Source organism: Vulpes lagopus, chromosome 11, assembly GCF_018345385.1.
Source record: "Vulpes lagopus strain Blue_001 chromosome 11, ASM1834538v1, whole genome shotgun sequence".
Classification (NCBI taxonomy): Eukaryota; Metazoa; Chordata; class Mammalia; order Carnivora; family Canidae; genus Vulpes; species Vulpes lagopus.
This window is the reverse complement of record NC_054834.1, coordinates 59,467,438-59,494,664: the sequence shown is the minus strand read 5'-3', so window position 1 is coordinate 59,494,664 and position 27,227 is coordinate 59,467,438. Positions and strand designations below refer to the sequence as shown.

Genomic DNA, 27,227 nt, shown 5'->3' with positions numbered 1-27,227 from the left:
ATTTTATTTATTTACTCATGAGAGACACAGAGAGAGGCAGAGACACAGGCAGAAGGAGAAGCAGGCTCCATGCAGGGAGCCCGATGTGGGACTCGATTCCGGGACCCTAGGATCAGGACCTGAGCCGAAGGCAGACGCTCAACCACTTGGCCGGCCACCCAGGTACCCACTAAGGACATGTTTAATTCCAGAGTTTTGAGGGGAATTTTTAGGGTTGGGCAGGGAGGGAGGAGTCCCTGCAGCATGAACTCTGACCAAATCTACAATCTTCAAAAACAAGAGGACTGTTTCTATGAGCCAAGCTAAAGGATCAGTTCTTTTAAGTCTTCTAGAATAACCGGAAGCCAGCCTGTGCCTTAAATCAGAGTAGGTCTCCCCTCAGGGCACCCCTGCAAACCAGCCAGGGAGTGGGTGCCTCTTATCTCTTGCTTTGGGAGCTGAGCACTAAAGAGACAAAAATCTCCCCTGTGGTAAGAGGGCTCAGTTGAGTTCCCTTGCAAAATAGGGCCAGAGAGGACACAGAAAATACTGGCTGCTTCATGGTACCTGTGGAAAGTACCATGGAATCATCAGGGTCTTTACTCCCTCGCAACCAGACACCACCATCATCATCATTACTGTTGTTACTGCTCTTGTGGTTCCAACAGATTTCTCTGGCCCCTTCTGTAGTTTATAGAGAACTTCAAATACAGTACTCTCCTTATGCTCAGCATCACTCTCCATGGTTTCAGTTACCTGTGGTCAACCGCAGGCCCAAAGCAGACGTGGGGTCAGAGGGGCTACATCATAATGCTGATGTCACACACCCCACTTCATCTCATTACGCAAGCATTTTATCATCACACATCATCACAAGAAGAAGGGTGAGTACAAGGGAAGGCTACCAAAGCAAGAAGATACTTTGAGAGAAAGAGAGAGAGAGACCCCATCCACATAACTTCTATGATGGATTATTGTTATAATCATTCCATTTTATTTTTAGTTATTGGATTTGGGGTTTTTATTTTATTTATGTATTTGACACAGAGAGAGAGAGAGAGAGAGAGAGAGAGCATAAGCAGGTGGAGTGGCAGGGAGAGGGAGAGGGAAAAGCAGGCCCTGCACAGAGCAGAGAGCCTGACAAGGGGCTCAATCTCAGGACCCCAGGACCATAATCTAAGCCAAAAACAGATGCTTAACCGACTGAGCCACCAGGCGCTCTAATTATTGTTGTTAATCTCTGAGTGTGCCCAATTTAGAAATTATACTTTATCCTAGGTCTGTATATACAGGAAAAAAACACAGTATATTTAAGGTTCAGTACTATCCGAGGTTTCAGGCATCCGACAGGGTCTTGGAATGCACCCCCTGTGGAGAAGTGGGGTCTATGGTATATTAGCAGAGCTGGCCCAGGGCTTTGGACACTCAGTGCCCCTTCCTCTTGCACCTGTGTAGTCAGGTCACACTTGGGTCCTCTCAGCAAGTAATGCTGTGAGGTCCTCCTCACACTCTCATGCTCATCTTGCCCAGATGCCAGAGTTCAACGGTTCTACTTTGAAATATCTACTCATCTTTGCCTGACCCCTCCTCCTTTATTTCGACTTTATTATCATAAAATGCAAGCAATAGATACATAATCTCATAGGGTACTTGTGAAGATTTAAGTATATTATACAGAGATACAGACAAAGACATAGATACACATTATAATCAGGATTTTGCATTGCGGCCCACAGAAATGAAATCTGGCTACTTTAGGGTGAAAAGGGATTTATCAAAAGAATTCTGGAGAGCCCACAGATCTCTCGAAGGGCTAAAAAACAGGTTTAAAGCCAATGTTGCCAGGAATATCACCCAAAATCACATCACAGAGGGAGTCCCTTGAAGAAACCTCTGCCACAGCCACTGTCCCCAGACACATGCTGGATGTTAACACCGGAGCGCTGTCATGATTGCCACCTCAACCAGGATGTGGCTGCCATCGATACACCCCCCTCTCAGTCCCCGTCTCAACACATCAGCAGCTCCCAGTTCACAGCCTGGGGCAGATGCGTTGCCAAAGCCTGGGTCATTCGCCAGAGTCCTAGCTGCAAAGGAGTCTGGGAAAACAAGTATCTGGCATTTTCAGCCTCCATAATGTGTGTGTTGTGTGGAGATCCCTGCAGTCCTATGAAGTGTGTTTAGTGGCTAATAGCCAAAAAGAAGGACGAATACTCACTAAGCAAGGGAAACTCAATCCAGTACCTGATGTATTAGCACCCTGTACCTTATGTCTTTGTACCTTGTGTGTGTTGACAAGTCGGCCAGGACACCGCATTATAAAGATATTCACGAACCCCCCCACATCCCCCCAAAAACTTCCAACCTGTAAAACCCCCCTATTTCCATACATTGGTCTCTTTATTCTTCTCCCCAAGAAGTCAGTGGCTGCCTGATAAACAAATCCCTGCTAAATGTCTGATAACCTATAATGGGGCACTTAGTGGGATTCCACCCCACCCCCCAACCTCAATCTTTCTATTTTCACAGGAGATTCCAGGAGCCTCAAAGCTTCAAACCCAGCAGAATTTCAGGCAGCTGTAAAGTCTACGTAGGGGAGTTTGAGGTCCTTAAAGGAAGTCTTTGGACTGAGGCAACCACCCTCTAATAAACACCCTTAGGAAACCAGTATCACCAACTCCCTAACACCCCCTTACCTTTAGGGGGAACTCACATGCTTCCCCCCCAGGTTTTATGTCACTCAATCTTCCCCCAAACCCCATGGGATCTTCAAGGTAAGTGTGAGGGCCTTCATTTGGCACATGAGACCTCCAGAAAGGCTGAATGAACCTCCTAAGGCTCTAAATCTGGTGACCAGGGGCACCGAGACAGGACACAGGTTTCCTGACTCCTCATCAAACGCTTTCACTTTCTACAGTCCCTGGCGTCCTTCTCCAGGTCTCCACACAATCGCAGTGGTGTCAGTGAAAGGGAGAACATGGGGATCCAAGAGACAGGCACTGGGAGGCAGGAGGGGCTGTCAGGGGGAAGAAACAACCCCAAGATGATCCCCTTCCTAGAGCGATTCCATTTGCTTTGATTTAACTCTGAGTGTTTTCAAATGAGTTCTGATTCCACAACATTTACATTCACCAGGAGGACTGAATATAATTACTCCCTTTGTGTCTCAAAAATTGCAAAACTTACGGGATGTACAACAACCACAGAAGGAATCCAGGAGCCAGCCGAGGTGGGGGTGGGGGGTAGGGGGCGGGAAGCCCAATCTGCAAAACCAGTGTGAGCCTTTTTAGCCGCAGCGATGGGGAAAGTGTGCTGTCTCTGAGCTCCGTGATTAAAGCAACTGCAAATTAGTTTCTGCAAAGGTCTTTCCCCTTAAATTGAAAAGCACCGTGTAATGGAATTTCATAGATGCTGCTTTGGAAATGACTTCATACCTCACTCTGTTCAGAGCTGAGAGGTGGCTGCATGGCGTGAATCATAAGAGGCTGAGGCTCCCTTGGGGCTGCCCAACCTTCCTCCCACTTTCACATCTACACAGTCTCGGGCTGCTCACCTCATCCCTTAACCCCGGCAGGGAATTAGTGAGCTCAGAGTGCCGGAGTCACTGCTACACGATTAGCAGTCTTCTCCTGCCCCAAACCAGGTTATCTAGCCACAAACCATGCTTTCCACCAGAGTCAGGCTCCTGGGGTTGCTAGGTGCATAAGCACTGCCCCGGGGGAAATGCATCTTAAATAAAAAGGCTTTGGAAGACTATGGGGTTTCCAGGCTCTTTAAGATTTCCAGTAGAAACAACTAAGTCAAGGTGACAAAGATTTAATGAATGCTAGATGTTGTTGTTGTTGTTGTTGTTGTTGTTTCACTGTGCTTTCTTCAGGGCACCCCTCAAAAATATAAAAATGAGATTTGTCAGCCGTTTTGCAGGGGAATCAAACAGGTTGCATTCCTGTATCAAGCCTGATTGACTAATATTCCCAGACAGCCCAAATCCTCAATGCACTCATGCAAGAAAAATGTATTCACACCTACTATGTGCCAAGCCCTGGGATACAACGAGCACAGCTATTAGTCACGGCTTTCATGGTGCTTGCAAGCAAATGATGGAGACAGGCTGCTTTCAAATCATTATTCCAACAAATGAAAAACTGCAACTCTGACAATGCTATGTGGCGGGTGGTACCTAGAGAGCCTGGGAGAGGGGAACCAGACCTAGTCAGCACGCCTGGAAAGTGTCCCCGAGGAAGCGGCCTGTCAGCTGAGAACTAAAGAGAAAAGTTAACCAATAGAAGAGAGACAGGAAAACCCTTGAGGCAGAGGGCCCAGCAGGTGCACAGCCCTACCTGGGCAGCAGTGTGCTGAGGACTGGGGAAAAGGCTAGGATACACTCAGCCTGGTGAGCACGGAGGAGCATGGCACCAGAGGAGCCTGAGAAGGGTCCAGACCCTGCAGGGTTTTGCAGGACATGTAAAGAAGTTTTGTCTTTATTTGGAATGCAAATGGATGCCATGGAGAAGTTGTAAGTGGCAGTGTGGGTGGAGAGACAATATCACACCTGTAGAAAGTGGCTCTCTGGCTGCAGCATGGAGAAGGCCACATTAGGAGGTGGGGGTAGGGCTACGAACTGTCTGGCAAAAACCTATCAGGGTGTTCAGAGCCTTATCTGCCACGGCTGAGACCTGACTCACCCACAATCACAAGGGAAATGGCACAGCCAAGTCAGGATTTCAGGGTACCAGTCTCCTACCCCGAAACACTCTCCACCGCAGCATTACTTTGTAGCACAATTTTTAAGGTGTGACGTCACCTAGGAGTAAGTTGGTAAATCAGAGTGTATCCCTAGACCTCTCTGGAAAACAGCCCACACACACAGACAAAAGCACTGACGGTGATAAGTAATATAATAATAAAACAGTAAGGTACTGACTCCAATAATGGGATACCAGCACCCACTGGGTGATCTCTTTCCAACCACCTCTGTCTACATATCCTCTGCCTAAGAGAGAAGTTCAATTGTGTGCCCTTAAAAATGATAATAATAAAAACAATTTAACTTCCAGCTGCTATCTATGTGCATGGACACCTGAGATGATGGAGAGAGCTGGTCACCCAAAGGACCAAACTGTCCGAACGCAGGCTCACCTCATGTAGAAATCTTTTATTTAAGAGTTAAAGTACATTGTGCTCTGTCTTAGTTTGGGCTGCCACAATACACAATGTTGCGTTGTATTGACTGGGTGATTTAACAGATATTTACTTCTCACACTTCTGGGGGACCTGAAGTCCAAGATCCAGGTTTTAGCAGATTTTATTCTGGTGAGGGCTTTCTTCCTGGTTTACAGTGGCCACCCTACTGCTGTGTCCTCCCAAGGCTAGAGGAGTGAGCTCTGCTCTCTTTGTCTTCCTAATTTTATGGGGATCATGAAGGCTCCACTCTCATGACCTCATCCAAACCCAATTACCTCCCAAAGTCCCTGCCTCTTGATACCATCTCATTGGGAGTTAGGACTGCGACATAGGAATTTTGGAGGGACACAGTCATGTAGTCCACAACATGCTCATTTTGGTAGATTATTTCTTATTAGCTTATCATTTAATAAAAAGATCTACCCAAGATAATGGCATTAACTTTTAAACTATTGTCAATATTTTTTTCTATTTATAACAATCCTGTTAATAAGCATGTTGCACAAATAATCCACCCACAGCTCAGCCCCTTCCTCTCTGCCCAATCTGCTGGGGTGGCTCTTTATCTCTCTGTTTCTATATCTCTCTGTTTCTGTTAAAAATTAATAATTATGCTCCTCAGAAGAGTTTTACGTGAGCCCATCAGTTTCCTTTAACCACATCAGCCTGGATTAGATTATTTAATTCGTTAGAAATCAGGGTTCTGCAAAAATAATGGAAGGGAAGACAGATGAGCTTTGATAGGGAAGCAAAAGAAGGTAGAGACATAAAAAGGCAGGCCTAAGTGGGTTCCCAGGGTGGCAACCAGCAGTCTTGAAAGCCTCGGGTGCTAGTAAAGGGAGGTACCAAATCCCAGGTTCTGGTGTACCCTTGGTTTGTCCTTGAAGAAGGCCAGTGTGGCAGGAAGTGCCTCATGTTGAACAAACTCCATTTCCTTTTTCTCCTGGACACACTTCTAGACACTTCTAGACATTTTTACTTAGGTGAGGCCATGTGATTTCTGCCTATGAGAGTGTGGGTGGAAGTGATGTATGCCACGTCCAGACACGGCTTATAAAAACCTCTTGTAGAATCCTCCTTGCTATATCTTTCCGACTCCCTGAGGAACGCAGAAGGCTCTGTTGTCTTAGAGTAATGCTTCTCAACTGGGGACAAATTTGGCCCCTCTCGCCAAGTGTATCTGGCAATGTCTGGAGACATTTTTGGTTGTCACACTGGGAGAATGTCCTACTGGGACCTAGTGGGAGAGACCTGGGATGCAGCTAAACATCCTACAATGCACAAGACAGCCCTCCGTAAAAAGGAATTAGTGAGCCCCAAAATGTCGATAGTCTCATTACTGTGAATTCTGAGCTAGAGGGGGGCAGAGCCACAAGGTGGGTTCTTGAATGACCGTGTGGACACATATGCACATACACACACACACACACACACACACACTGACCTATGTTAGTCATTTTAGCAAGAAGTAAACATTTATTGTGCTATATTACTAAGATTTGGGCGTGGCTCTATAGCAGCAAGCATTATCAACAAATACAAGAGACAGAGGTTAGTCTTTCTGTGGAGGACAACTCATGTTGCTCTCTTGGCAACAGAGTCCCATCACTTGACAGACACTGTGGAGGTTTGTGGGATAAAAAGCGAAGGGCAGTGAATGCTTGGTCCTATCCATTAAGTCCCTAGGCCTCACGCCACCATGGCAGTGAGTAAGGTCAAGGATGCAGCGGACTCTTCATAGCTCTTTCATTAATGACCAGGGTGGTACCTTCATGGGGAAACTCCTAGCAACTCAGCGGAGGAACACAGGAGGACCCCACACCTGTCTGGAAAAAACACACGAACCACCAGAAGCAGAACCAGTGCTAACCTCTCTCATTTTCTTCTTTCATCGTCCCTTGTTTGTGCGACAGACTAGCTGACAATAACCAGCAAGGTCCGTTTAGTGTATGGTCTGGTCTTGCTGTGACTAATAAGATGATTGGTTGTATATATCCTCTTTATGGTTGTTCATTATATCACCCTAACATAAAGTAATTTAATTTCAGTGGGATAATTAGGGTATTTTTAATCTAACTGATAGTCTGAATGAAATGAGATTCTCAGAGGGAGATTTGTGTATCAGGAGACTGGTGACCTCCGGCCCCAATTTTCACACAATGTATTAATCTGACAGCCCTACTTCCCAGGCATACTGTATCTGTACATTTCCGAGCCTGTGGGTTATAGAACACACCCGCAAATGAGATTACTTTATTTATAATGAGATTTCCTTGGGCTCAGGGAGACAGATCATAGTATTTTAACTGAGGCCTTCAGACTGACACAGTATCCATCTGTTAATAGAAGCCCTCAGATGCAAATGTATTCAAGAGGGAGTGTGGCCTTGTCTGGGGTCTGGGAGATGCCACTCAGCAGGAGAAATGACTGAGCCCCTAGGATGCCTGCCTGCCTGGGGCAGCTCCAGGCCTCCCCAGGGGAGAAGCCCTGAGCCGGCTGAGGGCCCCAGGAAGACTGTTCTCACCTGCCCCCATGAGGAAGCTACACCTGTAGAGTCTGCTCGTGGAGCCAAGTTGGGGAATAAGGAAAGAGACCACGGGAAAGTGGAAACCGCAGAGGCTGGTGAGGGTCAGCAAGAAGGGCAGCTGAAAAGACCTACTGGCTACTCCTCAAGCCCCCAAACATACCCTCAGTGGCAGTCCCAAACCTTACCAGTAGAGTCCCTCTTTTATACCAGTCATCAGAGGCAGGATGCCGCCTCTTATGAAAGTCTGCTACTGAAAACACTTCCCATTATCCTTTTATTCATTGAGCACCCACTTGCATCAAGCACTGGTCAAGCCCCAGATAAAACCCCTCTTTCTAGGCTATTTGCATCCAGATGATTTTTACTGTTCAAGCCTGCTTGGGAAACTCCTTTAAATCCCTTTTGGAATTTAATTTGATAGGAGGGAAAATAAGCCTGTTTCTCTAGAAGAAATAAGTTTTCTTCTATCAGGTAATGAGAATTAGGTGGCTCATCTTGTTCCCCTGTTTTCTTGGGTGCCAGGAAGCTCAGAGATTAAGATCATGCCCTGGGGAGGTCTCTGCCCCCAACCTCATGAGAGGTTCTGACACATGGGAGCTAACACCGTGTAGGGCAAGACTCTTCCAATGAGGGATGGAACCAGGAGATAAGTGCTCCCCATTTTTGTCCTGTGGACAGACAATTCTGAGGCCAGTTCTACATGGCTCCTCAGGGACCCCCAGCTACTGTTGCCCACACTGCTGATCAGCACATGAACATTGGGCTGGCTTTCCTTCTTCTAGTTTATACCTCCTAGGTCCTGACTCTTGCTCCTTGGAATCAATTTCTAAAGCAAACTATAGGATCTTGTAGGCAGGATCTTGTCTCAGCTCTACTTTTGGGGGAAAATCAAGACTAAGACACTACAGTTCCTAGCTTGAGGAGTTCAGATTAGGGTGACAGGGCATTACAAGAGGAAAAATTCAGTAATGGTACATTAACAATCTATGAGCAGTGACTCAAGCTATTAAAATCCAAGAGCACAGAGAAAGTAGAATAAGTAGGGCGCTACCATAAAGTTTGATTGGAACACAGCCACATTTACATATTGCCTATGGCTGCTTTCCCACTACAACGGCAGAGCTGAGTAGATGCAACAGAGACCCATGGCCAACCAAGCCTAACATATTTAGTATCTGGCTATTTACCAAAACATTTGTGGATCTCTGATATAGAAAATCCAGGACCCTATGGGAATAGAGAGGATGGGCACATAGTCTACTCGACAGGTGGTGGTGGGATGGTCACCAAAAGCTGGGAAGAGACAGGACGCAGAAGAACAGGAGCAGGGGCATGCCAGGACAAAGGCACAGCTGAACCTCAGCAAACTGCTTGCAAGGAATCATAGGTAGCTTCCTATTGCACAAGAGAAAAGAACCACAAGGGAAGTGATGGGAGATGAGACTACAGGCAGAGATTTCCTCCAGGAAATCGTTGCTGGGTTATTTCTCTCATTTGGGGATATTTCGTTCAATAGACAACGACACTATAACAAAGAGTGACTGCAGAGCCCGGTTTATACCTTCGACCAAAGGGACTTTACGTGAAGTTCCTAACGCTAATGCTCTTCTGATGAACGACGGGAGCCCCTGTTCATAAAGCAGCCCGCTTTGCAGCTGGGCATTCCTGACTTTAGAGACCCACTGCTTTGCCCTCCTCAGGTTGTGTGCCTCGGAGTAGGCCAGCTGGGGCCTCTTGCTCCAGACACACAGCTGACTCCTCACCGGGACGGTCAGCCCCCACCAGGTGCTCTCACAGGTCTCCCCCACAGGCCTGCTTCACAGTTTCCTGGCGTGAGGATGAGGCACTAACGGGGGGCAAGGACAAACCTGAGAGACAGACCTACTGCACAGCCCCAGGAGGTGGTGTTTCTTCACATTCCTGGGAAAGAAAAAACCCGGGTGACCCTGGCTGGTCGGACAGTGGGTTGATTTGTGGTGCTCTTTCAGGGAACACTCACGGAGGACAAAATATGTGTCCAGCGAGACAATGCACTGGGTATATATAAATGACTAGGGTGCTCACAGTCTAGTGGACATGCTATTGCCAGGGCAGGGGGAGCAGTGCCAACTCTCCTCTGATGGAAGCCACAGCTCCTGAGAGGTAAAGCACGGGGCTGGGGAGGGTATTAAAAGCCTACTAAACATCCTAAGGGAATATACTTTAATGATCATTTTGGAATAAACCACCCTTACCATGTCAGCTGCTGACTGGTGAACGTATGCACAAAGTACTGAAAGAGACTCCAAAATAGTTTATTCCGCAGAAGAGCTCCAAGACTTCCCTGACAAAACATACTTCTACTCTTGGCTGACTTGGTGAACCATTTCTGAAAAAAAGCAATGCAAAGGTAAGTTTCAGTCCCAAAAGGACAGAACTTGAACATAATTTGGAAAACAAACTGATGATACCAAGGTGCTGGCACGTACCCATCCATTTTCAATTGTTTCGGATTTGGCTGTAAAGGCTAAGATGGAAGTGGAGAAAACCAGCAGTGAGGGGCTTTGTTTTGTTTTGTTTTTGTTTTGTTTTGTTTCCCAAAGGAAGCAGAACAGTTAACATTTACTGAGTATGTGCATCTTGTCAAGCACTGGGCTGAGGGCTTCATCATGTGCACCATCTCCCTGAATCTTCGCAACCGTCCTCTGAGGTCCATTTGAGCATTGTGACTGTCTCCACGTTACAGCCGAAGCAACAGAGCCACACAGAGTGAGTAGCTTGTCCTCTAGCCATCCTGGAAGAGGCAGGTGTCACCTGACAGTTTACCCACCGGGGCCGCACCCTTCACCACCGCACCAACTGTCTCCCCTCTCTAGGCCAGTCCCCAGCTCCCACCCGGGACGTCTTTTTCTTTTTTCTTTTTTCCAGCAGTTTTGCCCTGAATAGGCTTCAGGATAAGTTCCTTCCTTGTGATAAGCAGGGCCCACGATCTCTGACAGCTGTTCCCCGCTCCTCATCATCCTCTGAAACAATCAGTAAGCATTAGAGAGCACTTTTCCCTTTACAAAGGTGATAATTAGATAACAAGCTGAGATTAAAGTAATTACAGTCAGACAGCTGGCGAGGCAGCACAGTCATGTTGAAATATTGTTGGTACTTCAGCATCTGGTTCTAATAACAGCACAGGCTAAAGGATTTTACATTAATTACAGAACATAATTTAATATAAACATATTTAATTACAATTGATGAGCGATAAACTGTTCAAGAATGACTTAACCCCTTCAGTGTGTCAAAGTGATGGGAACTTTGGGCAGGCTGCAGCCTCTTCCCCTGTCTCTCTCACCCTCCCCCATCATGCCCTCCACAGTTCCCTGGTCCCCTCTCCTACAGAAAATCCCCCTCAAAGATGCAATGTTCTAGATGGCCATGTCGCTCATTGACCATCGCATGGGTGTTTGATGCATGTACAGCACTGTCCATCTGTACAGAGCCAGGTGAAAGGAGGTGAGTGTGCCAGTGAGGCTGGCATTGCTTTGGCTGGACCAGCTGCCCTTCCTCACGTTACCTCACACTGGTGAGACGAGGTTGGCTCTCCTCAGCTGGTCTTCCCCATGTTCTCACATCTTTATGTGGTGTTGGCTTGGCTTCTGACAGTCAGTGAGCCACCTATTAGATAATCCTCAGATCTCCCAGAAAAAGTATGTCATGATAGGAAGTCCCAGGCCACGGTGGCCAGGGTATTTTCACAATTTTGGAGTAAATGTGTAATATGTGGAGACCCCTACACGAGAAAGGACACTCTGTTCTGTCAGGAATTCTTCCTTACATGCTGCTAATTTCTATTCCTCCCCCTCCAAACTGGCAGAAACTGGTCTTGTGTGAAACAGTTTGAAACAAATTAGGACCACACAGACACAATCCTCAATGGATAAAGGACTCCGTCATCATTATCTGTACATCAACATCCCAGATTCATAAATAAGAGAGATATTCAAAAGCCACATACACGAGATGTTATGGACTATATGACTATATCCCCCAAAATTCGTATTTTGAAATCATAACTCCCAATGAGATTAGGTTTAGATGAGGTCATGAGGGTGGAGCCCCCATGATGAGATTAATGTCCTCATAAGAGAGACTTGAGCTTCCTCTTGTAGACAAGTGAAGACACACTAAGAAGGCAGCTGTCCGCAAACCAGGAAGAGGGTCCTCACCAGAACTCAATCATGCTGACACCCTGATCTGGACTTCTCAGCCCCACAACTGTGAGAAATAAATATCTGTTGTGTAAACCACCTAGTCTGTAGTATAATATTACAGCAGCCCGGGCTGACTTAGACACTCCACTAGGTCTCAACTGCACTGAGATCAAGAGTCAACCCAAAGAAGTAACAAGGCTGACCCTTCCTTTAAAAGAGTGAATAGTCCTGAGTAAGTTGGAAAATTCACTGTCAAATTCCTATGGGACAAATGACATGGAATTATAAACAGCCACAAATACTGTTTTTACCACCTGCTGTGGATTTCAAACTATAAAGCACACATTCTCCTAAAAGCTACAATGAGTGCTGAAAAAAACAGTTCATTATTCCTAGATAAGCAAGTGTAAGCTATTTCTAGAAGAATTACTGACAGGTGCACACAAAGTAAAATTAGTTTGAAGATTCAGGACCACATAGTACCCAAGAGAGAACAAGGAACACTCAAAGTGAAAGCTGTTCTGTACATAACCTCTTGAAAGAAAAAGAAATTTCAATTCACTAATAGCAAATCTGCAACGTGAGCAAGACCTATAAAGTACTATTTGTAGATTAAGTGTTCCTGTAGAAGTGAGGAAGGGACAGGAAGGGAAAGTAACCAATAAAGTATTTGCTACTTGAAAAAGTACAACTCTGCCATCTAGGGAGGACAGACAGATTGGACAGATGGACACCTACCGTGGGTCACATGTAACCATGACCTAAAGAACTGCTGGACTCATGGAGCTGCACTTAACTGAGTCTCTTTCCTGCTACTTTTTGTCATTTGTTCCTTTGTGTTGATTTTGTCCTTGGCATAATTTTTACTCTAAGTAAAACAAGCCCCCCTGAGTGTTGTGTGTGTGTGTGTGTTTTTAAAAGCAATGACACTGGTGAGAGTGAAAAAACCCACAGGAGAAAGCATTTGTAAATTACATATACGATAAGGGCCTAATAGCCAGATTATTTGAAGAACTCTTAAAACTCAACAATAAAAATGGAAATAATCCAATTAAAAAATAGAAAAGGGATCTGAACAGATATTTCTCCAAAGAAGATATACCCAAAGGCCAGAATGCACATTAAAAGATGCTCAACATCAGTAGTCATTAGGGAAATAATCAACCAAAATGAGATAACCACTTCCCACACACCAGGATGGCTAGAATCAAAAAGCTAGATAGTCACTAGTGTTGACAAGAATGTGGAGAAAATGAAACGCTCATACATTGCTCATGGGAATATAAATGGCACAACTACTGTGGAAATCAGTTTGATAGTTCCTCAGTAAGTTAAAGATAGAGTTACCATATGACCCAGCAATTCCATTCTAGGTATATGCCCAAAAGAATTGAAAACATGTCCTTATAAAAACGTGTGCACAAATATCCATAGCCGTGTTATTCTTAAAAGCCAAAAAGTAGAAACAACCCAAATGTCCATCAACTAATGAATGAATAAACAAAATGTGGCTTAGCCATACAATTGAGCATTATCCAGACACAGAAAGGAATGAAGTATAATAGAGGTTATAATATGGATCAACTTTGAAGACATCTTGCTAAATGAAAGAAGACAGACAAAAAAGACCACATACCATATGATTCCATTTGCCAATCCTGGACAATGACGTGTCCAGAACTGGAAAATCTATAGAGATAGAAAGTAGCTTCATAGGTGCCAAAGGAAGGGAGGAGAGGGGAACTGAGTGACTAACAGGTATGAGGTTCCTTTTTTGGGGTGATGGAAATGTTCTGGAATCAGATAATGGTGATGGTTGTACAACCGAGTGAATACACTAAAACCACTGAATTTGTACACTTTGAAATGGTTAAAATAATAGATTTTATGTTATATAAATTTTAATTCAATTTTAAAAAGCTACCAATTGAGGAACTGGAGCTTAATCCCACTAGAGAAGCCAAGAGCTCGTGTAGAGTGAGTTGGGTCACAGTTACCTCAACCAAGAGGTGAGGAAGCTGGGGTATTTATATATTAACTCCCATCAGCCACTGACTGAATAAGATTGCTTCAATGCAATCCCTATCAAGATCCCAGTGGCATTTTTCACAGAGATAGAGAACAAATAATCCTAACATTTGTATGGAACCACAAAAGACCCCATATAGCTAAAGCAATCTTGAGAAAGAATAGCAAAGCTGGATATATAATGCTTCCTGATTTCAAACTATATTACAAAGCTTTGGTGATAAAAAGTCTGGATGTGGTATAAAAACAGACACATAGATCAATGGAATAGAAAACACAGTCCAAAAATAAACCCATGCATATTTTGTCAATTAATTTAAAATAAAGGAGGCAACAATATACAGTGAAAAAAAGACAGTGTCCTTAATAAATGGTTTTGGGAAAACTGGACAGCCACATGCAAAAGGATGAAACTAGACCACCATCTTATGCCATACACAAAATTTAACTCAAAATGAATTGGATTTTAACATAAGACCTGAAACCATAAAACTCCTAGAAGAAAATATAGGTGGTAAACTCCGTGACATCATTCTTGGTGATATTTTGGATCTGACTCCAAAAACAAAGGCAACAAAAACAAAAATAAACAAGTGGGACTACATCAAACTAAAAGGATTCTGCACAGCACAAGAAATCATCAACAAAATTAAAAGCCAATATTCCCAAAGGGACAAAATATTTGCAAATCATATATCTGATAAGGGGTTAACATCAAAATATATTGAAAATTCATACAAATCAATAGCAAAAAAGCAAACGATCCAATTAAAAAATGGGTAGAGAGGATCTGAATAGACACTTTTCAAAAAAAAAAAACATACAGGTGGCCAACACATGAAACGATGGTCAATATCACTCAACATCAGGGAAAAATGCAAACCACAACAACAATGAGATATCACCTCATACCTGTTAGAATGAGTATTTCAAAAAGACAAAGAACAACAATTTTTGGCAAGGGTGTGGAAAAAAGGGAACCTTTGTGCACTGTTGGTGGGGATTTAAAATTGGTGTAGCCACCACAGAAAACAGTATGGAAGTTCCTCAAAAAATTAAAAATAGAAATACCATATGATCCAGCAATTCTACTTCTGGGCATTTATCCGAAGTAAGTGAAAACATTAATTTGAAAGGATATATGCATCCCTTTGTTTACTGCAGTATTATTTACAATAGCCAGGACATGGAAACAACATAAGTATACACTGATGGATGAATGGATAAGAAGATGAAGTATGTACACACACACACACACACACACACACTCACTCACTCACTCACTCACACACACACTGGAATACTACTTAGCCATTTGCAACTACAAGGATGGACCTTGAGGGTATTATGATGAGTGAAATTAAGTCAGAGAAAGACAAATACCCTATGAACTAATTTATATGTGGAATCTAAATAAATGAGACTTACAGATACAGAGAACAGAATAGTGGTGCCACAAGGGAGAGGGGCTGGAGGGTGAATGAAATGGATGAAGGGACTCAAGAGGTACAAGCTTCCAGTCATAAAAGAAGTAAGTCATGGGGATGTAATGTACAGCAGAGTGACTATAGTCAATAGTATTGTCCTGCATATTTGAAAGTTGCTAGAAGAGTAAATCTTAACATTTTTTCATCACAAGAAAAGAAACAAGGTTTTGTAGCTTTGTATAGTGATGGATAGTAACTGGATTTATTGTGGTTGTCATAGTGTGTACAAATATCAAATCATTATGTTGTACGCCTGAAACTAGTATAATGGTATATATCAATTATATCCCAATTTTTAAAAGTCTGTATAAAATGCATCACAGTGCTAGACACAGAGAAACTTTCAACAGACGTGAGTTATTTTTATAGAAAACTCAATATGGTTATGTAAGTTGATCAAGGGACAGCTGGGTGGCTCAGTGTCTGCCTTTGGCTCAGGACGTGATCCCGGTTTCCAGGATCGAGTCCCACCATTGGGCTCCCTGCGAGGAGCCTGCTTCTCCCTCTGCCTATGTCTCTGCCTCTTTCTCTCTGTGTCTCTCATGAATAAATAAACAAAGTCTTTTAAAAGAATTATAAGTCGATCAAAATTGCACAGCTAATGCAGAGTGGAGGTAGGGTTTACTCAGATCTATATATGACGCAGTCCTTTTTTTTCACAGCACTATCTTTTATATATAGAATTATATTAACCAAATACATACTAACCATCTTGTAAACATACATCAGAAGGCAATCATGCCAACACTGCATTCAGAGGCTATGACAACATCTTTATATCCTTACTCTCTCCTTCTCCCTGATGTTGGGGGAAGCAGCTGCTTTTCTCACAAAAAGGCCCGAGGGCTGATGTTATTTTCTGCTCAAGTTTAAATATATGTGGTTTTTTTGTATAGATGCTCATTTGATATTCAAAGCCTGCACATTTGCTGACAATTTAGTGCAAAGGACCAAGATATACGAACACCTGAGACTGCAGGAACAGCAGGGCGACACTTTCTCACTCACGTGTCAGTCCACCTGTTCTCCTCTTGAATAACCTGACTCTCAGCTCAACAAAAGAGTGCACTAGCAGAAGAAACTGGAAAGAATCTCTTCCCATAATGTCCTGCATGTACTCCCAACTAAGGGCATGCTGGAGGAATGACATGAGGAAATGGGGCTCAGAAGCCAAGCCTACCTGATTAAGTAGTGGTTGATAATAGTGTCGAAGTAGCTGTAATACACAGCATTGTTCACATGGCCATACTGGTCATTGTCCTGCCACCTCGTCTGCATGGGTAAGAAGTACCCATAGTCCTCATGGTGTTGATGACAATCCACAACTCTCTGGTTCTTTGGTGATGTCCCCAAGGAACGGACATTCCTAGGAAGCAACCTCGAGACCCAGCAGGTCATAGTTGGTGATTGCTGTCTTGGAGCAGACCTTTAAGAAGAAAGCAACAAAGGATAAGGCTAATGTGCAGAAATCCTGACTGCAGGTTTACAAAAGCAATTTCATTAACTTTTTGCAATTGGCTTCAAAAGGAAATTCGATTTTTTCCCCTAGAAAATAAATCATCCCTGATAATCCAAGTGCTTGTCATAAATCTATTTACTTTTTTAAAGGACTCCTTACTAAAAAGGCTTTTTCAGACATTGACAGAAACAAATGAGGCCTCTTTTGAATTTGACTAGTGGAAATTTAAAGTATATTTGTATGGAGGTCTTCTGTTCCACAAAGTATTTTCATGGCGAGGATCTTTCTTTCCTTCTTTCTTTCTTTCTTTCTTTCTTTCTTTCTTTCTTTCTTTCTTTCTTTCTTTCTTTCTTTTTAAGTATTATTTACTTTACTTGAGAGGGTGGGTAGGGTCAGAGGGAGAGAAAATCTTAAACTGATTCCATGCTAAGCATGAAGCCTGAGGCAGGGCTCGATCTCACAACCCTGAGATCTCAACCTGAGCCAAAACTGAGGGTCAGACACTTAACTGACTTCACCACCCAGGCGCCCCAGGGTGGGTACATTTATAATGAAATCTATAACACCACTCAGGGCATAAAGATAGAACTCAGGCAACCAGTATAAAATAAAATGTTTGCCATAAGATATTATCAACTGAGCCTACCAACTATCAAGGCTTTTTGAAAGTGTGTTCTTTCTCTTGGGATGAAAGTAACTTTCCAAAAATGGGGAAAAATTTTAAATATGCATAACAAAGTGGGGGAATAGCCAACAACCCAACAACAGCAGCTACATGCATTATTCCAGTCTGATATTTATGTATCTATCTGTATATGCATTCTTAAACTGGCCCATACTGCACATGCCACGTCATCATCTCTTGTGCCCAACAGTAGAACATTATTATGTGTACATATTCTTCTACATCATTTGTAATGTTGAATTCCATAATATTCCATTGTACTGAAACACTACAATTTATCAAATCCCCTATTGTTGCACACTTAGGACTCTGCTTCCAATTTTATTGACTGAGAGTAGAATCTTTGTAAATAAATCTACTCCCCACACAACCATGATAATTTTCTTAGGGTAAACACCTAGCAGCAGAATTGCTGAGTCCAAGGGCAAATAAATTATTAAAGATTTTGATATAAATCAATGCCCTCCGGAAAGGTGGTGCCAACTTAGACCCTCCCCAGCAGTGTATGAGCAGGTCAATTTCCTTGTCAATTTTAAAATGCTTTGTGAATTTGACAGTGTCATTTCTCTCATTTCCATACAAATTCAATGAAATGTGCTAAGTAGAGAGATGACTCATGCCACCAGCGATAATAGAAGAACTAGGATCAGAATACACCGAAAGTGGTTTGAGAATCACTATAAAAGCGAGATGACATGTAATAAAAGAACTGTTGGAGGGATCCCTGGGTGGCTCAGCGGTTTGGTGCCTGCCTTTGGCCCAGGGCGTGGTCCTGGGGTCCCGGGATCGAGTCCCGTGTTGGGTTCCTGGCGTGGAGCCTGCTTCTCCTTCCTCCTATGTCTCTGCTTCGGTCTCTCTCTCTCTCTGTCTATCATAAATAAATAAATAAATAAATAAATAAATAAATAAATAAATAATAAAGCTTAAAAAAAAAAAAGAACTGTTGGAAGCTAAGGGCAAATAATCAAGGCAGCAGGACTTCACAGGCTGCAACGCTGGGGACAGGGGAACACACAAGTGAGCCCTGCCCTTGCTACTGCTGTTCTTCATCAGTGGGTTTGCCAGCTTGCCAGGTGGGCAAGGAATAAAGTCGGAGAGATGGCATCAACCTACAGCTCATGGTAGTCTTGCCTTGTTGGAAGAGGGGACAAAAAGTGATAGGCCGACATCCTGGAGAAAGGTGAACTGTAGAGAAGGTTCCCCTTGGGGCACCTGCTGCCTCCAACACTGCTTGTGCTCTGATGAGACAAACAGACTAAAAACCTAAGGAGAAAATACGAGTCTCATTGTGCTGAGGATGCACAAATCAGCTTTCCGGGCTGCTGAGGACAAGGGCAAAGACCCCAGACTTTCAGTTTCAACCCGAGAAGGGTTACCCCGTTACAGTGAGGACAAGCCTTAAATTGATCAGTTTCAATCAAGCTTGTCTACCCAAACATCATCTGTCAGCAGAAGGAAACTAAATCATCTCTAGAGGAAAATAATACCACCTATAGCCTCTACAACTTCTCATAAACAATGTCTGGTATCCGGTCGAAACCAACCAGGCCTACCAGGAAAGAGCAACAAATGACCAAAACCCAAAATCATTTTTAAAAAAAAGACAATAAAGAGACTCAGAGACTCACACAAATTTTAAGACAGCCATGATTACCAGACATCACAGATGAAGGGCTAACATCTACCCCTAATACATAAGGAACTCTAAATAAGAGGGTTAAGATTTTTAAAAACCCAATAGAAAAATACATGAAAGTCACAAAGAGACAATTCACAAATGTTTTTAAATGACTTTTAACATATGAAAAGATGAACTTCATAAGATAAATTATAATAAGATTCTCTTCAAAATAGAATTTATAACTATATATACTATTTATGCTATTTATATAAAGCATATGTAAACTCTACATATAGCATAATTTATAACTATGATGAGTTACCATTTCTCAATTATTAAATTTGGTAAAAATACAAAGCTTGACAGCATATTCTCCTGACAGGACTGTAAGGAAAGAGACACTCTTAGACACTGCTGGTGGGAATGTCCCCCACCTCTATGGGAGGAGAATTTGACAATATCTAACAAAATCACAAGTGAGTTTACCTTTTCACACATATCTAAGAATTTACCTTGAAGGTACACCTTCAAGAATACAAAAATACATATGAACAAGGAATATCACTATTTGTTATTGAAAAAAATATTATTATAAAAGATACACAGAAGAATATCATAAAATATTATGATAAAAGATAGACAGAAGACTGGTTGCATAAACTATGGTACGTTCCCATGATGGTATATTCTACAGCTGTAAATAAAAACTAAAGAAGGTGTGATAAGGAGTGATTTCCAGGACATATTTGCAGTCAGTCAAAATAAGCAAAGTGCAATAAACCATATACAGTATCCTACTTCTGTGTAAGAGAGAAGAGATAATAAGCTCTTTTCTGGGAGATACTGGCTAGCTGGAGCAAGGCAGAGGGAGAGCACCAAGGTGGTATCCAAAACCTATGTTCCTTGAAAGCAGCTTTATTAGATGTACGCCAAACCTGAAGCCCACTCATCAGAACAAAGCTCCAGGACAGGCAAAAAGGCCTGTTTCACAGGACTGGGGTTTGCTTCAGTCTACTATCTGTGCAATGCCCTGGAGGTGGCACCCTGCCAAGAACTCTCTCTCTCTCTGATAGCCATAGTCTCCTGAGACCCAGCAATGCAAGCCCCTACCTCACCTCGAGCTACTAAAGCCAGACGATCAAGGGGTGTCCTCTGGGTAGCAGCTGCAAAAAACAGGGCACCAAACACACAAAGGCTCCTATCCAGGAAATGCTGGTGCTCTAGAGCACGGCAAAGAGAGAGCATAAAGATGGCACCAGCCAGTCTCCATCCCCAGAGAATGTTCCAGCAGTCTACCAGATGTGTTAAATTAGATGCCTATCCTCCAGGCTGATGCTTTAATAAGATAATTATTTATTTATATTTATGAAAAGAAACTCAAGAAGCCTGAACCTGAAACATTATAGTGAGGGTGTATTAACAAGGTGGATAGGAGTGAAGAAGGGGAAGTAACACTCCGCTGAATATAGCTTTTTGTGTAATTTTGGGGTTTATGTTAATGTTTTACATACACAAGATTATGACAGGGATGATGATGATGATGATGATGATGATGATGAAGTTAAATTAACAATGATGGAAGAGAAAGAAATATAAAATGGAATATAAACAGAAACATATGAGCCCAACTATATTTCTAATGAATAACAATCACACTGAAGGGAAAAATAATTACTTTTTCTTTTTCTTTTTAAATATTTTATTTATTCATGACAGACACAGAGAGAGAGAGAGGCAGAGATATAGGCAGAGGGATAAGTAGGCTCCATGCAAGGAGCCCGATATGGAACTCCATCCCAGGACTCTAGGATCATGCCCTGAGCCGAAGACAGACTCTTAACTGCTGAACCACCCAGATGTCCCAATAATTACTTTTTAATACAGAATTTTGACTCTATACCCTCAGTCTAAAGACAAAAATTTTTAACAAATACTAAACACTGGTTAGTGCACATGTTTTTTTTTTTTTTATAGCAGTAGGGTTAACAATCCTGAAACTGCTTTCTGTGAATCTAAGACTGGGAAAAAAAGAGATATGCCAAGGATAATGTGAGCCAATTTTCTCCCTTGCCAAAAGGATTTACAAATAGAAGAAAAATTAAAATGAACCTTCTGGTGCTAGATTAGATTTTGCAGTATCAATATGAACTCATAGATTAGAGATAGAAAAAGATTTCTTAGCCCCATTGAGCCTAGACACAATGGCACTCCAGTAGCAAAATGATTATACTTAAGTGTCTAGATCTTAGATGCTACACACCTTTCTCCACCAAAAAAAAAAAAAAAAAAAAAAAAAAAAAAAAAACCAGAATGCTTTAGAGAAATGACTGATTCCAGTGGTGGGGCAGATAAAATAAAAGACGATTCTGGAATACCTCACTGTGCCAGCAAGTAAAGAAATGTTCAAAGAAGATGGTAAAAGTTCATAGAAGCCTAACTGAGGGGGTTTGAAATGACCAAATCTGTACTATTTGAGCATTAAATTTGAAAATAAGATCAGTGGGTGGCACCTAGGTAACTCAGTCAGTTGGTTGTCTAACTTGATTTAGGTTTAGGTCATGATCTCAACGTTGCGAGATCAAGTCCCACATCAGGCCCTTGCTGGGCATGGAGCCTGCTTGGGATTCTCTCTCCCTTTCCCTCTGACCCCTCACTACTCTCTCCCTTTCTAAAGAAAACCAAATAAATAAAATTAGATTAATGGATTATAAACTTTTCTCTTTTTTAAAGGTTTTATTTATTTATTCAAGAGAGACCAGAGAGAAGGCAGAGACATAGGCAGAGGGAAGCAGGCTCCTCGCAGAGAGCCCGATGTGGGACCCAATCCCAGAACCCCGGGATCACACCCTGAGCAGAAGGTAGAGGCTGAACTGCTGAGCCAACCAGGCGTCCTGATTATAAACTTCTCAAATAAGTTTTCAAAATTAATAAATGAGGTTAAAGGAAAAGTTATTCTTTATGTAAGTATGCCAAGTAATAAGTGTAGAAAGGATAATAGATTTAAAAATCATCATTTTGCAAATATCACAGTAATAACTGATTCAGTCAAGAATCATCAATGGATACTAAAATACACTAGGTACAAGTTTGGTGAGGAATATAATATTTATATGATCCCCAAATATTTCTCCCACAAATTACTTATCCATTATAAATCAATAACAGTGACTTTATGGTGGATCACACACAAAGACAGTATGAATTTACCAAGTTATCCAAGTCAATTATAAACGAACCAAGAGACTAAGACACAATATCACATCTGTGTCATTTCTGGCAACAGTGCATTATCTGAATCAAACATGATGAAGCGTCAGAAAAATCAAAATTGAGGAACATTCTACAAAGTAACAGTTCTATACTCTTAAAAAATATCAATATCATGAAAGATAAATAAGAGTGGAAGAATTATTTTAATTAAGAGAGACTAAATAGCCCTAAATGCATGATCCTAGATCACATACTGGACTGGGAAAAAGTGTAGCTATAAAGATCATTTTTGGGATAACTGATAAAATTTGAATTTAAATTGTAGATCACACAGTAATATTGTATCAATATTAAACTTTCTAATTTTGATAGTTATACTGTGGTTATGTAAGATGAATTCATTGTTTTTAGTAAACACAAACTGAAAAATTTAGGAATAAAGAAGCATGACATCTGCAACATCCTGTCAAATGGTTCAGAAAGAAATAATGTGTGTGAATGTGGCAGGGGATAACACCTATACATGGAGAAGAGGATGATAAAGCAAATGGGGAAAAATGTAACACATTTGTGACTCTAGGTAGAAGATACAGAGTAATGCTTCCCACGATTCCTACAAGTTTTCTGTACACTTGAAATTCTAAAAAAATTAAGGCTGATCCAAAAAGATATCATTCATATGTTCAAAAAACAGGTAAAACATCTGATCATTTTACCAGAGCACTGGAATCTACTAAATATAATCATTATATTATGAACTCAGTAGATAGGTAAAACAACAGATTAGTCACAGTAGAAGAAAAAATTCATTAACTGGAACATAGGTCAGCCTAAATATTCAGATTGAAGCACAAACAGATAAAAAGATTTAAAATACAAATAAGCGTAACTGACATATATTGGATAGCACTTTTTTTTAAGTGCTATTGTTAATAATTGTTGTAATTAAAGTTCTAGATAAACAGGAGGCAGGTAATGAGTAAGAAGCAATAGTTGAAGAGATACAGAAAAATTTCCCAAACTGAAAGACAGAGAGCCACAGATTCAAGAATCACTGTGACACCCATTTGGTTAAATTAAAGAAAAGCAACCATAACAAAACTGCTGGAACCCAAAGACTCTTGAAGAAAAAAAGACAAGACATTTTACCTTCAAAGTAACAACCTAACCTGACTTATTCGATGGAAATAATGGAAAACGGAAGACAAAAAAATGGCACCTTAAAAGTTCTCAAAGTAAATAATTGCAAAGCTAGAATTCTACACCAGAGAAAATATCCTTCAAAAATGAAATCTAAATAAATAGCCATTTTAACAAAACCTGAGAGAATTCATCCCAGCAGATTTTAAGCAGGACAATGATCCTCAATGGAAGCATTATAACACAGAAAAGAATGAAGAGTACTGGAAAAGGTACATAAGTGGGTAAGTTTAAATTAATACTGACTTAAACAGTATATGTTTATATATAAAAGCAGTATATGTTACTGCTATATATGTATATAAACAGTATATGTTACTGCTTAAACAATAATATGACTAATATCTTCTGGTTTTTAACATATGCATATGATATAAATATATATAAACATATATTTAAAATAGTCCACAATAGGAGCAAAGGGATAATAGAGCAAATTTAGTTCTAAGGTCCTTGCATTCTTCAGTAAGTGGTAAGAATCCTAACTTAAGGCTCACTGTAAGTCCAGAATGCATGTTGTAACCTCTAGGATAATCACAAAAATAATAAAAAGTGAATATTTAATTAACAAAAGGAAAACTAATCAATAAAAACATATTTTCAAATCCAAAAGAAGGAAATATGTAAGATGATATGACCAAAAAACAGATGAGACAAAAAACGAACAGTAAGGTAGTAGACTTAAGAAAAAAATAGCAAAAATTACATTAGTTGTAACTAAATACTCCAAATAATAGACAAAAATTGTAAAAATTGATTTTTCTTAAACCCAACTACACATTACTTAAATGTAAGGACACAGAAAAGCTTAGACTAAAAAGATTGAAAACATAAAAACATCAAAAACAACAGAAAAAGGCTGGTATAAATGTACTAAAAACAGGCAAAATAGATTTTAAGAAAAGAAGTAATACTATACAGAAAGAAACTTTTGGTAAAGGGAGAAGTTCAATTAAACATGATCTCACAACACAAGACCTCACAACATAGTCTCAAATGTAGCAAAAGCTAACAAAACCAAAGGAGTAACAAATTCCCAATCCCAGTAGACAGCTTTAACACACCTCTCTCAGCTAAAAGAACAAGAAGAAAATGAATTAGTTAAAAGAAAATTAGAGCAGTGTGATCAACAAACTTAACATAGCACCCAATGATTATAGAATATACCTGAGTTCCAAGTAGCTCTAGAACAGTTACCAAAATAAAATATACCAGCCTGTAAAACAAGTCTCAACAAATTTCAAAGAATTAAAATCAGAATATGCTCTCTCACCACAGTGGAACTAATCTAAAAAACAATAACATTGAAAAAACTTTGAAAATCCTTAAATACCTGAAAATCAATTAATAAAGTTGTAAATAACCTAGGAGTTAAGTAAGAAATCATAATAGATATACAATAAAACATTTTCAACAGAATAATAATGCAAATATGGTACATAAAAATTTGTGGGATACAGCTCATCTATACTTAGAGAAAATATAATAGTTAAGTGAAAAATCTAAGGATGAAAAATCAATGATCTAAGGATCCACCTCAAGAAGCAGGAAAAGGAACAGCAAATTAAACTCAAAGAAAGGACAAGAGCAATAATAAAAGGACAAAAATTAATTAAATAAGAAAAAAAGTATAATAGAGCACAGGTCAGTAAACTTTTTCTATAAAGGGACAGAGTAAATACTTCAGACCTTGTAAGCTACATGATCTATCACAACTATTCAACTCTGCCATTGTAGTACAAAAGTAAGCACAGACAATACAGAAATGAATGGATTCAGTTGTTTTCCAATAAAACTGTATTTACAAAAACAGGTGATGGGCCAATCTGACCAGAAGCCATATTTTGCCAATCCCTGTAATAGAGGAATACAACAAAACCGAAAGTTGGCTCTTTAAATTAAAAAAGAAGAAGAAGAAGAAGAATTGATAAAATGCCAATAATACTATAAGGTGGAAAAGAACATCACTACAGATCTTACAGGCATTAAAAATATTAGAGGCATTATAAATAACTGTAGACCAACAAATCTGATAATTCTGATGAAATGGACAGATACTTTTTTTTTAAATACTAATTTACCAAAAGCAACACAAGATGATAGATCTAGATAATCCAGATAGTCTTATGCCTATTAAAATAAGAATCTGTAATTTAAAGCCTATTCATAAAGAAAACTTCAGGTCCGAATCGCTTCATCAGTAAATTATTTAAACATTTCAAAAAGAACCAACACCAATCTTATATAAATTATTTCATAGAATGGATAAAATAAAATCACTCCTGAATTCATTTTACATGGTCCATACCAAAACTTAGCAATAAATAATTATTACCAGAAAGAAAAAGTATAACCCAATCTCTCTCATGAACATAGATGAAAAAAATCTGACAAAACCAAATAAAAATATTAGCACATCAAATCCTATGATACAGAAAAAGAATAGATTTCAACCAAGTTAATTCATAACAGTAATACAAGGTTACTTTAACATCTGAAAAGCAATCAATATAATTTACCCCATTAACCAAGTAAGAAAAATTAAATAGTCACTAAATAGATGCCACCCAAAAAAAGGCATTTGATGAGATTAAATGCCTGTTCATGGTGTTTAAAAATCTTGATAAACTAGTAATAGAAGGAAACTTCCTGTTCCCCTGAGACTGGGAATGAAAACAGAGTGTCTGATATCATCACATCTATTAAGCACTGTAATGTTTACTGTACTATTAAACATTATCATCATTGTACTTCCATTAAGCATGGTGGTCCAAAGGAAAGAAATTAAAATTATTAAAATTATTTTTTAAGTTGTAAAAAAAAATCTGTGTCATTGGCAACAGATGATATGATTAAATACATAAAATATTCAAAATAATCTACAAATAAAAGTGAATTTAGCAGTCATGGGATATAGATATCATACTTAAAAGTCAATTATATTTCTATATACTAACACTGAACAACTGGGAAATGAAATTTTAAAACAATATCATTGACATTACTATAATATAAGCTATCTAAGAATATCCAGCATCAAAAATACCAGATACTAGGAACAATGCTAACAAAAAACATGTAAGATGCATACATTGAAAACTACAAAGCATTGCTGAGAGAAATTAAGGAAGAGCTACATAAATGGAGGGATGTACTATGTCCATGGATTAGAAGACTATTGCAAAGTTCGTCAGTTCTCCGCATTGATCTTGAAGTTCAATGTAAACCCAATCAAAACCTGAGCCGGCTTTTCTATAAAAATTAATAAACTGATCCTAAATTTTTACTTGGAGAGACAAAAGAGCTAGAACAGCCAAAAGAAACATGAAAAAGAATAAATTTAAAGAATTTACATTATCAAATATCAAGATGTATTATAAAGTACAGGGTAATTAAAATACTGGTAGTGGTACAGGATAGACAAATAAATCACTGATACAGAATAGAGGGTCTATGAAATAGACCACTCATATAAGGCCACCTAATTTATGAAAAAAGTGATATGGAATGCAATGGGGAAAAGATGGTATGTTTAATAACTGACATTTTTAAATGAAACTTTAACCTACCTCAAAGCATGCACACATGTCAATTCCACATCAATTACAGATCTAAATGTAAAAGGAAGAACAATAAACCTTCTGGAAAGTAACACAGGCTATA

At 40.3% G+C, this 27,227-nt stretch overlaps 1 protein-coding gene across 13 annotated transcripts in view; it reads right to left on the bottom strand.

Moving 5' to 3' along the window:
- LOC121471311 overlaps positions 1–27,227 on the bottom strand; it is a 172,589-nt gene that overhangs the window by 72,684 nt on the left and 72,678 nt on the right. For all 13 annotated transcript variants that reach the window (XM_041721879.1, XM_041721865.1, XM_041721866.1 and 10 more), the window contains one exon: positions 16,570–16,815. In XM_041721879.1, coding sequence (XP_041577813.1) covers positions 16,570–16,787 — 218 coding nt within the window. In that variant the 5' untranslated portion in view covers positions 16,788–16,815. The remainder of the gene's footprint in view (positions 1–16,569; positions 16,816–27,227) is intronic.